The following is a 12,522-nucleotide window of genomic DNA, read 5'->3' on the forward strand; positions in this document are numbered from 1 at the left end:
ACATTCAAAAGGGTTTCTGTATTGAATGCAAGACTTTTTTTCTTTGTCTTGAAAAATGAATGTAAAATAATTCAGATAACACAAATACCAGGTTGAATGCCAACTAGGGGTACTGAAACAATGAGATGATGATTTAAAATAGCCTTTGGACATGATTATTGGAAGATTATTAAATATTTTAATAATAGTCATTCAAAAATGGATGTTTTTTTTTTAGCCAAAATTCTCAGGCTGTGTAAATTCTCTAAAATATATTGTTATTATTATCTGTGTAAATAAATAAATTGATTGGGAAGATTGTGGAGAAGTTTAACCTAAAGCCTAAGATATTGAATGAGTTACAACCTAGTACCATGAAAGGATTTTCACCTGAAAAAAATAAACATGGAAGATAGAATGAGATTGCATTAATCCACACACAAAGGTTAGATTCACCTGAAGCATAATTTCAGAGTTTCAAAATCAAATCAAATCAAATCATGAGGTCAGAAAGGTACACCCTACTGCCACCTCTTTGCTCAGTCAAATATCTAAATGCATTGCTTGTTTTCAGAGTCGATTCCCACCGGAGTGAATCAGACACCCCAGCAAGAAGAAGAGGAAGATGACGATGATGAAGAAGTGGGTGAGAAGTTTCAGTTTGACGATAGTGAAGATGAAGAGAATGGTGCAGCTAGAAAATCAGGTGGAAATCAGGATTTAGGAGTTTCCCCTGCTGGAGCTGGGCCCTTGCAGGATCCCAGGGGTCTCATCCTGACAAATGCACTTTACAGTCAAGCAATGAAGCGTGTCTCAGCCAGCCATTGTCAGGAAATAAGTGGAGGGGCCTCAGCTGGTCAGGAGGACCAAACCATTCCACCACATGTAACAAGCCCAGGTGAGCTGTTGCCTGATTTTCTGTGTCATGAATTTTTTTAGATTAAAAATATTCTGGCAACTTGTTGATATACAGTGTGTAATCTGGATGTCCTTGATGTCCTATATTTTTAATCCAGATATGGTAGCCAGACAGTCTCCTGATGGGTAAGTCTGCTGTAAAATAGACTTTTTGAACTTTTCAAAAATTTTAAAATGCTTAATGTGACTTAATGAGACACATGAACCCAGTTCACAAGACATGACTCTCATGCAGACAATGTGATTATATGGTGATAATGACCAGTGGTTACAAAAGAAACGAGTCATATTGGCTTATTATTTACTTTTTTAGTGTTATAACTGTGCCCTGCCATGAAGTTACTGATTTTATTTTTGCGTTTTATGCTAGGACACTAACATAGTCCTTTTTAGTAATAAACATTACACAAAAATATTTTTTGGTCTGACCAATGGACACTATTGTCATTGTTTCAGGAGTTCTGTTTCTACTGAGCATAGAAACACTGAGGAGGCCCAGACCACATGGAAGAGCAACACAATATATGAAGGTATTGCTCTGTCCTGTTATAAAAGTTGTTTTACAGTGCCTGGCTGTAGTCAAGGGATAAAAAGTTCCCAACCAATGGCAATGTCTACCACCGTGTCTGTGATCAATAGGATTATATTCAAGACCTGAATGTTGTTATACACCCATCATAAAGAAGAATGTTCAGATGTTTGCTCTTACAGGTCTGTGACTACCGGAGTCCTCCATTCCCATCACAAAAACTGGATGATACACAATTCACTCGAATCAAAACATTCACTTCAACTAATCAAAACCAGAAGGCACATGACCTCACTGGAAAGTAACGATTGCATTTAAAATTCCCCTTCAGTTTAACTCTTCATAATAAGGAGATCATGTGTTTTCAAGAAAAATATAGTTGGATTATTAAAGGACTGCTTTACATTAAATCACAGTGCAGATGCATTTTTGTCCTGGCAACACTGGTTATGCTGTTTAAAATATAGGATTTTTTAGACTCAGATTACATATGGCCATGGTTACAGATTATGACCTTAACTACTATAGATATACTATAGATGATCAAATAATGTATTTTATTCATAGGCATGCTATTTGATAGTAAACTTTTAGATTGGCTTGATGTGATGTACGTAGTTAGAATTGTTCTCAGTGGTGGTGAAATTTGATGCCCCTAACAGCTCAAATGAAATAGTTACAAATATGCTGACTGATACCTAAAACATTGTTTTACATTAATTAAAAAAATGTGTTTTCTTAAGAACTATTTAGCATATTTTTATTTAGCAAAAAATCTAAGAGGACATAAGTTTACTGTTGTTTTGGGTAATATATAAACGTTACTGTACTTGTGCTGTTAGCATTGTGTATTTTGTTCCAGTCAACACTGAAAAGAAATCTGGATCCGTGTGTTTCTCTATAATGCACCATTTCACATTAAATCACTCACTTAGTGACTTGATTTTTTTTTTAGTGGCACTGGAGAATCACTGTGCGATGATTGATCTAAGATTTGAACAATTATGCATGCAAACACTGGCATGCCATGCTTTGGTGATTTGGTGCTTTATTAATCTGGCAGCAAATTAGGCCTATAGCCATAACCAGCCAAAAACATGAGAGATCAATGAAGTGTGTGTATGTGTATGTGTTCAGCTCAAGCACCTGCTCACTCTCGGGAATGGTTCAGTGTGGTTTCAGAGCTCACACTGCGACTACACAAAGGTATATGTCTGCTACAGCGAGTTGTAGACTTTTATTTTGTATTTTCCCATAGAAAATGCTTCAATCCTCAATGTTGTAGTCAAAATGTACTTTAAATAGAAACCTTCTATTACTCACAGCACCTCCACAATTGCATTTACATTAGAAGTGCAAAAATACATGGTGGGAATGCAACTAAATTCTAAAATTCTTAAAAGTTACTAATTGTTAAAAGTGAGTAATTGATAACAATATTCAGTATTCAACAATATGTGCTTAATTTTTGACCCTCAAGCTATTATCAGACAAAACAATTCTATTAATTTTTTTATTTAAATTGAAATTTTCACATTCTACTACTATATGAACATTTCTACTATCGTTAAATAAATAAATAAATAAGGTGCAGCATGGTGGTGCAGCAGGTAGAGTCTCAGTCACACAGCTCTATGGGCCTGGAGGTTCTGGGTTCAAATCCAGCTCCGGCTGACTGTCTTTGAGGAGTCTGGTGTGTTTGCAGTCCAAAAACACACGTTGGTAGGTGAATTGGCTTCTCAAAATGTGTCCATAGGTGTGAGTGAATGTGTGAGTGTGTGCTGCCATGTGAAGAACTGGCATCCCCCTGGGGTGTGTTCCTGCCTTGCGCTCAGTGATTCTGGGTAGGCTCCGGACCCACCGGGACGAATGGGTCGGAGTTTGGTGTGTTCTCCCCGTGTCCGTGTGGGTTTCCTCCGGGTGCTCCAGTTTCCTCCCACAGTCCAAGAACACACGTTGGTAGGCGACTCTAAAGTGTCTGTAGGTGTGAGTGTGTGAGTGAGTGTGTGTGTTGCACTGTGAAGGACTGGCGCCCCCTCCAGGGTGTATTCCCACCTTGCGCCCAATGATTCCAGGTAGGCTCTGGACACACCGCGCCCCTGAACTGGATAAGCGGTTACAGATAATGAATGAACGAATAAACATGGTGCCCCCTCCAGTGTGTGTTTCTTCCTTGCACCCAGTGATTGTGAGTAGTGGAACCAGCTGTGAACCAGTTCTAGATAAGCGGTTACATACAATAAATGAATAAATGCATTTCCACCCCTAATTTCAAGTTAAATAGTGTTGAACTTTGTGAATATTTAGCCAGTTCCATTATCTGACCTTTTCTGACCTTTAAAATTATCCCCCTGATGTATTCATTCATCATTCATAAGGTCTATTAATAAGACTGATTGTGTATATATTTATTGCCCCTATCAACCAAAACTGCATCACGTTGTGCATTTATTAACATTCTAGACTGTAACTCGAGATTTGACCTTCAGATATGTGCACACAATCAGTTTGAAGATATTTGTCTTTGAGATCCTGTTCAGCTCTGGACAATACCATTAGGGCTTAAGGCTCAGCATGACACCAGCTGTAAAACAAATAGAGCAGATCCCTCTGTGGCCTTTGGAATATAAACTTTCAATAGTTTAGCTTGCTTAAATGCCCTGTGTTGCTGCTTCCTTGTTGAGTAGTTTTCTGTTTTTAGAATTTAATAAGCAAAATGTATTATATTTGCTAGTGACATTAAAGAATAGTGTTGTTAGTGAGTCTATTGTACTCTGTAAGCTACACATCAAACCTGATCAACTCTTGGGCTTAGTGGATTTATGAGGGATGTGATTTACCTTTTGAATCTTTGTTCATACAATGTTTTTATACAAACTCTTTTCACCTGACTGCAGGTTGCTGTAGCCCATTTTATGTGCCATTACATGCATAGCCTTTGTTACTGAGAATATAAAAAATTTAAATATAATCCTGAATTTTATCCCTCATTGAAAAGTTGTCATCCCAATCCCCATAATTCAGGATGTTTTTAGTTGATGCAGGTGTCTTTTAGCTAACATAATAGCATAGAGAAGAGAGAATTTAGTATCCTTCTTTAGGCGTGAAATGTCCATTAACGCTTTAACTGTTGAATTTTGTAACCGAGGCTTCACATGCCTCAAAGGAAGCATATGCTAACCTTATACTCTTCCAGCTTGTTAGCATCCTGTGACTGGGGGGAGACCCAGTAGTCAGGTGGAACTGACAATAATGAAATTACACCAAAAAAAAAAAAAATTCTAAAACCTAAAAAAGAGAAAATATGAAAGAAATACACTGATTCTGGAGCTGATTTCCTCATCCTCACTGTAAGCTTACCTGTTTTCCAGGAAAACCAGTTAATGAAACTGTGGAGAATGTGCCCTCATCTAACACAGACATGAGCTTAGCTCTGCCCCCTTGCGCGGAGGTGATCTATGATGACGTCCCATGTGAAAACATCCCCTCTCCTGGAGTAGGTCAGTGATTAGCTCTTTTGGTGCAAAAGTTTGTTCACATCTGATCAAATTGAAGTTTTTTGTTTTTTGCCTGTAAAAAAAAACAAAAAAACAAGGGTCTCTTTTTGTTCATTGCAGAGGAACATCATCTTGAGTTGTTTACACAGCAAAGAGACCTCCAAACATTGAAAAGCATGAACCAAAACGAGAATATTGCTCTATTCCTGCTCCATAGGGGCTTAATATTGACTAGTCTTTGCTGTTTTGGATTACTTAATCTGGATCTGACTCTGAATTCAGGAGAATGCTAACCGCATAAAAGTAAACAGACCAGAATGCTACAAAACTAAACAACAAATGTGTTTCTGTGGGAATTCAAACAGTGAATAAATACTTACATACAAGTTAAACTTCAGACAAATATAAACAACAATTGAGTTTATTTCTTTCAAACAACAGTTCCACCTTAAAAGACACAGCCCTTCTGAATGTAAACAAACCAGAGTGAGCTGCAGTCACCCAGAATAGTAGACATTGCCTTTAACGCTGGTAGATATCTTACTTCATGTTCATGTAGAGAGTCAAATGCTTTTTTTAACTGAATCAGTATTCAACATTGCTTGTTTTAACTAAATTATTATAATAACTAAGATTGGAAGATCAAAACTAAGTTAGCATTTTATGGCAATTTTGACATTTTACTACAATAATTATTGATTGCCATGTTACAAAATTACAATGAAATGATGAATATCACATTGTATTACATTAGTTATTTTTAGACTAAAGACATACCAGTCCAGTGTTGGGTTGCATTTGTTCAGTTTTATTTAGTATAATATAACCAGAAGACACAAATAATTAATTCAATTGGCCAGAATGTCCAAAAATTACCTATGAAAGCTCAAATAATCCTAGTTATATATAGTGTGCATTATCCAGGCATGTTTCATTTACTATGTACAACTGATGTGTAACAAATATATCAGTGCAAGAAAAGCTACTTCACAGCAGTACATTTTATATAGCTGTTTCCTGTTCTTGTGTGCAGGCGATGACATGATCTATGAGGATGTGCAGAAGCCTGATGAGTCAGCAGGAATGTTGGAGAATGGTTGGAGCTCCAGTGAGTTTGAGAGTTATGATGAGCAGTCAGACACAGAGATCAAGCAACCAGCCCGGAGCAAGGTGGGCATGCATGTGGTTAGCTTGTACCTTGGCCAAGATGCAAGGCAAAGGGACACATTCCATGTAACTTTTTCAGCTTGATCAAATGTGTAAAAGCTTATATCGTGTATTCATAACTGTACTGGCCTGAATTATATCTCTTTAAAGCAAGGGTTTTCATTGGAACACTTCCATGCTTTGTCACAAGGTGGCAATATGAAGCTGTTTAATACATATGCTTTTGCAACAACCACATAGGCCTTACATAAGTGGAATGACAAAAATAATAATAATAAAAAAATACAAATGCTATGGTTTGTATGCAGCATTTGGGTGGGGAGAGGAAGGTTAAATCAATGTGCCAGTGGATTTTTTTTCACTCGCAGTCTGTTTCAGTTCTCCTTCCTTCCTGGGCTTCCCCTGTTCCTCTCTAGTTTTAGCTCATTTTTGTCTGTCCTTTCACTTGCTGTCTCTGTCTGTGAGCACTGCTGATAAGCACTGTCTTTACAGAATGCTTTATATCATGCATGATGTCTTCTGAAATCAGGTACAGAAAAGCTTCATTAAACTAATTAGTGCGCTAATGTAAATGTCTGGGATTGAAACTAAATTTGTCTTCACTTTACTTCTGTCTAATGCTGTTGGCTTTTGACCTGTATGCCAATCATTGGATAATCCACTGAATACGACAAGCATTCATTAAGACACCAGACTGGCTGTCTTTTTTTTTTTTTTTTTTGATTATCTTTGTATGATTCACTGTCTACTTTCACTCTGTTTTTCTGTGTTTGTTTCTTCATTTTCTCTCTATTCTGTGTCTTTCTGCCTGTCTGTATGTAAATATCAATCTGAATCGGCACCACTGTTGCGATGGACTTGCTGATGACTGTAGATTTCTCCGGATGTACGGCGCATTAAGGAGCGTTGTGTCCAGACCAAGCGTGAGCTGGCCATGCGTTTAGGGGCTCCAGATGTCAGCCAGATCAAACAGACCTATGACATCAAGGTATACTTTCCTAGGAGCAATGCAGATACAGACCCATTCATTGATTCTTTAACACATGTACTTTTAACCACAATTGATCATAACATAGAAAAGCAGTGAAGCTTTGCCTTGCTCCACCTTGTACACCTTTTTTTTTAACTCTCAGTTGTGCTTCGTAGTGAAAGCAAAACTTCCAAACTTGTAGCAAGTGAGCCATGAGGGACCTACCGAAAGTGACTTTGCCCTTGCTGTTCTTCATGCTGTTCTTCCTGCAGGATCGACCATTTCTATCCTCCTCGTCTTCTGAACTGCAATTTTTTAGCATTCGCCTTCTCTCTCGCAGGTTCAACAACTCATGAAAGCTGCTCGGAACGGCACTAAAGATGGTCTGGAAAAGACGAAATTAGCCATGATGCGCAAAGTCTCCTTCCTGAATAAAAAAGAAATTACAGGTTTGAGTAATTCTTATATATTTTTTTGCATTTCCATGTAATGTGTGTTCCTGTTCCTGATTAGGAGAAAGGAGTAAGTCTTAGGCTTGGTTTAAAAGACAGTTCAGTTGGCTGAATTATTTAAGGAGTTGTTCACTAGGAATGTTAAATGATGCAGATGACACAGAAGATGATTCTGGTTACCTGGATGTGACTGTTTCTGAAGTGAAACACCCACCACCTCAGCTGTGTCCCATGCCAGAGGGCCTCAGCAGCCAGCAGGTGAGTATATATGAGGTTCGATTCTCTGTATGTGTAAATATGTTCATGTATTCACTGAAACTTTAATTTAGCATATTCCATTTTTTTTGCCTCGTGTACAAGTGTTTTTGTCCATTTTAATAATGATTATACAGTGAAGAATCCTGCTGCTGTAACAAGTAACTTTTTTTTCAGATTATAAGGCGTCATATTCTTGGCTCTATTGTCCAGAGTGAGATAAGCTACTTGGACTCTCTCAAAAGAATCCTTCAAGTAGGTGGCTGATGGAGTCGATATTTATCTGATTTGATTATGTTATTACTTGTTATTCAGATACTTTTCATCCTGGAAGTAAATGGCTGTTTTTTCAGATTTGAGTTGTATTTTTTGATAACCCCAACTGACATTTACATAGTTTGAAGATTTTTTTTTACACAGTGTGAAATAAAACACACTGTCCAAAATTACCTACAAATATTGTTGTAGTTCAATGCCAAGTCAAAGCTTAAAGTCAATGAAAACTAAATGAAAAATAAGAGCATCTGACGTTTTCAGAGACCAGAATTTATTTACTTAGTTACCACTCAAAAAGTCTTTAAGTCATCATCATCATCATAATCTTCTTTGCTGCGTAATCCATTTCAGGGTTGTGTTATGTGCCAGCTTTTAATTTTTTAAGTGTATTTTTAAGACTGCATTCTACTTACATACAGAATAGGAAAGATACAGAAAAGTAAAAGGGTTTCCATACATAGTGAAAACAAAAAATCAGTGACACAGAAAAATACAACTTCTAATAACCATGCAATACCTGGCAACTATTAAAATGATTATTACAATTTTTATAAATGTTATATTATATATTGCGCGGCATGGTGGCGCAGCAGGTAGTGTCGCAGTCACACAGCTCCAGGGTTCTGGAGGTTGTGGGTTCGATTCCCACTCCGGGTGACTGTGAGGAGTTGGCGTGTTCTCCCCGTGTCCACGTGGGTTTCCTCTGGGTGCTCCGGTTTCCTCCAACAGTCCAAAAACACACGTTGGTAGGTGGATTGGTGACTCAAAAGTGTCCGTAGGTATGTGTGTGTGTCTGTGTTGCCCTGTGAAGGACTGGCGCCCCCTCCAGGGTGTATTCCCGCCTTGCACCCAATGATTCCAGGTAGGCTCTGGACCCACTGCGACCCTGAACTGGATAAGTGTCACGATTCACGGAGGGCGGACTGACGCTAAAACACAGTGATTTTATTAATGAAGGAATGTAACAAAACAAACACAAATGAACTTGAGAGCAAACACGATGACTGGATAAATGAAAGGACTCGAAATAATAACAAGAAATGAGGCAAGGAAAACAAGGAACAACTGACCAGAAAGTAGAACAACACGAAACAACACGATTTGGAATGGGAACCACACAAAACAAAACAAATGACAGATGAAAGGAAGTGACACAAGGGAACTTAAATACATGAACAAACGAGACACACCTGAAACAGATAACGAGAGGTAGCAGACAAGGAGGCGGAACAAAGGCGGGACAAGGGCAGAGACACGGACAATAACAGACAGAGCCATGTGCAGAGAGAGCACATGGTGGGGAAAACAGGCATGACAGGACGAGGGCGTGACAGATGCCCCCTCCTGAACGCGCAACTCCCGGGGCGCGTACACCTAGACCCCCCAGGAGCTGGCACAGGAGAGAGCACGGGAAACGAGACAGACCCAGACAAGACAACTTACCAACGGGTGACAGGACTCAGCACAAGACAGGAATAGACACAGGAGCTGAGGACAAGACAGGACCGGATAAAGGAGACTGGACACGGGACAGGACAGGAGACGGGACTAAGGACTGGAATGGACTAGACAGGATAGGAGTAAAAACACAAGACTTGACAGGTGACAGGGGTTGCACATTGGACGGGAATTGAGACAGAACAGACGTATTAAACTGAGACAAGACTGGAGACAGAATGGGACTAGAAACAAAAGGCTGGACAAGAGCAGGTAACTGAACAGGGGACAGGACAGGGTGCTTGACATTGGACAGGACAATGGATGGGAACGAGGACTGGATGGGAGACAGGACTGAGGCTTGAGACAGGACGGGTGACTGAACTTGAGACAGGGCAGGTGACTGGACTGAGGCTGGGTGCTGGGACTGGACACGAGGCAGGACTTGAGACAGGACAGAGGGTTGAAGCAGGGACTGGACTGGAGACTGGACAGAGGGTTGAAAAGGGGACTGGACTGGGGACTGGACAGAGGGTTGAAACGAGGACTGGACTAGAGACTGGATAGAGGGTTGAAACGAGGACTGGACTAGAGACTGGACAGAGGGTTGAAACAATGACTGGACTGGGGACTAGACAGGAGAAGAGACTGGTGACAAGACACTAGACTGAAACAGGGACTGGACTGGATTATTAACAGGGGACTGGACAGGTCTTGGCTGGGGAACTGGGACTAGGACATTTATGGGGACAGACACAAACACAGTGACAGGGACAGGAACAGAGACAGGAGCTGAGGACAAGACAGGACCGGATAAAGGAGACTGGACACGGGACAGGACAGGAGACGGGACTAAGGACTGGAATGGACTAGACAGGACAGGAGTAAAAACACAAGACTTGACAGGTGACAGGGGTTGCACATTGGACGGGAATTGAGACAGAACAGACGTATTAAACTGAGACAAGACTGGAGACAGAATGGGACTAGAAACAAAAGGCTGGACAAGAGCAGGTAACTGAACAGGGGACAGGACAGGGTGCTTGACATTGGACAGGACAATGGATGGGAACGAGGACTGGATGGGAGACAGGACTGAGGCTTGAGACAGGACGGGTGACTGAACTTGAGACAGGGCAGGTGACTGGACTGAGGCTGGGTGCTGGGACTGGACACGAGGCAGGACTTGAGACAGGACAGAGGGTTGAAGCAGGGACTGGACTGGAGACTGGACAGAGGGTTGAAAAGGGGACTGGACTGGGGACTGGACACAGGGTTGAAACGAGGACTGGACTAGAGACTGGATAGAGGGTTGAAACGAGGACTGGACTAGAGACTGGACAGAGGGTTGAAACAATGACTGGACTGGGGACTAGACAGGAGAAGAGACTGGTGACAAGACACTAGACTGAAACAGGGACTGGACTGGATTATTAACAGGGGACTGGACAGGTCTTGGCTGGGGAACTGGGACTAGGACATTTATGGGGACAGACACAAACACAGTGACAGGGACAGGAACAGAGACAAAGGCAGACACAGGTACAGGAACAAGGACAGAGACAGGGACCAGAACAGGGAAAGAAACGGGAACCAAAATAACAGGAGGGTACCCAGGACTGGTAAAACTCTGTGTGTAAGCCCGAGGTACCAGCCTGGGCACAGTTCTGGGGATCGGCCCCGAAGTCGTTGGGGCTGACCTACGGACACGACCTGAAGCGGCCAGGGCCACAGTCATGGGTGCAGAAGCGGCCGAGGCCACAGTCACGGGAGCGGCTGAGGAAGCCGCATTTGCGTGGACAGGAGCAGCTGAGGAAGCCGCCTTCGCTTGGACAGGAGCGGCTGAGGAAGCCGCCTTCGCTTGGACAGGAACGGCTGAGGAAGCCGCCTTCGCTTGGACAGGAGCGGATGAGGAAGCCGCCTTCGCTTGGACAGGAGCGGCTGAGGAAGCCGGCTTCGCTGGAGCTGGCGCGGCGAGTGCCGGCTTCACTGGAGCTGGTGCAGCGGGTGCTGCCTTCGCTGGAGCTGGTGCGGTGGGTGCCGCCTTCGCTGGAGCTGGTGTGGCGGGTGCCGCCTTCGCTGGAGCTGGTGCGGCGGGTACCGCCTTTGTTGGATCTGGTGCGCCGGGGGCAGCCTTCGCTCCGGGACAGGAGCGGCTGGAGGCGCCGCCTTCACGGGGACAGGAGCGGCTGGAGGCACCGCCTTCACGGGGACAGGAGCGGCCGGGTGGTGTCGCCCTAGAAAGACATCCAGAAGGGCATAGAGGCTTGCAAGCTTCTCGTGGAGGTTAGGAGGGACTGCAGCGACGTCCTTGGATACAGGGGGCCCTGCGGCGACGTCCACGGAGGCAGGAGGACCTGTGATAGCGTCCACAGAGGCAGGGGGACCTGCAACGACGTCCACGGAGGAAGAGGCTTGTGTTGCTCGTGCTGGAGTTATTGCGATTTTAGGGGAACTGATGGGCACACTCTTGAGGGACTTCTTCAACCGTAATTCCCCCGGAGATGTGCCCCTGTTAGCCTCACCTCTCATGTCCCACAGATTTAGGCTAACAGCCCCTACCCTTAACCCCCTTCCAAAAATTTCCCTGGACCTGAGGGGGTAATCCTCGGGAGCAGAAGGGGAGAACCTTTCCTCTAAGAGTTAAAAAAAAATCTCCATGGTAAGATCTTGGGCCTTTTCCTTAACTAAATTTTCTGCCCACCGTAATGCCTCTCCTCCTAGGAGAGATTTAACAAACATGACCTGGATAAAGTCCGAAGGAGTAGGACAGGTCAAATATTCAAAGTACTCTTTGCACTGCAGTATAAATTCCTTACAGTTGGGACCTCCTTCAAATTCCGCAGGCATTCCCAGTAAAGATAGCAAAGTAGCAGGGCAATTACGCACCCTTGTGCCCAGTAAGTCCTCTGCTATTTTAATGGCTTTGTCCGGTGACATGGCCGTGTCATTCTGTCGCGATTCACGGAGGGCGGACTGACGGAGGTGGACGCAAACGCTAAAACACAGTGATTTTATTAATGAAGGAATATAACAAAACAA

The 12,522-nt window shown here is 42.5% G+C and overlaps 1 protein-coding gene across 3 annotated transcripts in view; it reads left to right on the top strand.

Annotated features, from left to right (window-relative positions):
- Positions 1-12,522, top strand: part of arhgef10lb (Rho guanine nucleotide exchange factor (GEF) 10-like b) — a 47,262-nt gene that overhangs the window by 7,602 nt on the left and 27,138 nt on the right. For 2 of the 3 annotated variants that reach the window (XM_066671624.1, XM_066671627.1), the window contains 9 exons: positions 554-877; positions 996-1,023; positions 1,354-1,427; positions 4,798-4,926; positions 5,957-6,093; positions 6,965-7,078; positions 7,401-7,509; positions 7,667-7,770; positions 7,945-8,022. In XM_066671624.1, the coding sequence (XP_066527721.1) occupies positions 554-877; positions 996-1,023; positions 1,354-1,427; positions 4,798-4,926; positions 5,957-6,093; positions 6,965-7,078; positions 7,401-7,509; positions 7,667-7,770; positions 7,945-8,022 (1,097 nt within the window). The remainder of the gene's footprint in view (positions 1-553; positions 878-995; positions 1,024-1,353; positions 1,428-4,797; positions 4,927-5,956; positions 6,094-6,964; positions 7,079-7,400; positions 7,510-7,666; positions 7,771-7,944; positions 8,023-12,522) is intronic. The other variant, XM_066671625.1, reaches the window with a different exon arrangement.

Source organism: Hoplias malabaricus, chromosome 5 (genome assembly GCF_029633855.1).
Source record: "Hoplias malabaricus isolate fHopMal1 chromosome 5, fHopMal1.hap1, whole genome shotgun sequence".
NCBI classification, from domain to species: Eukaryota; Metazoa; Chordata; class Actinopteri; order Characiformes; family Erythrinidae; genus Hoplias; species Hoplias malabaricus.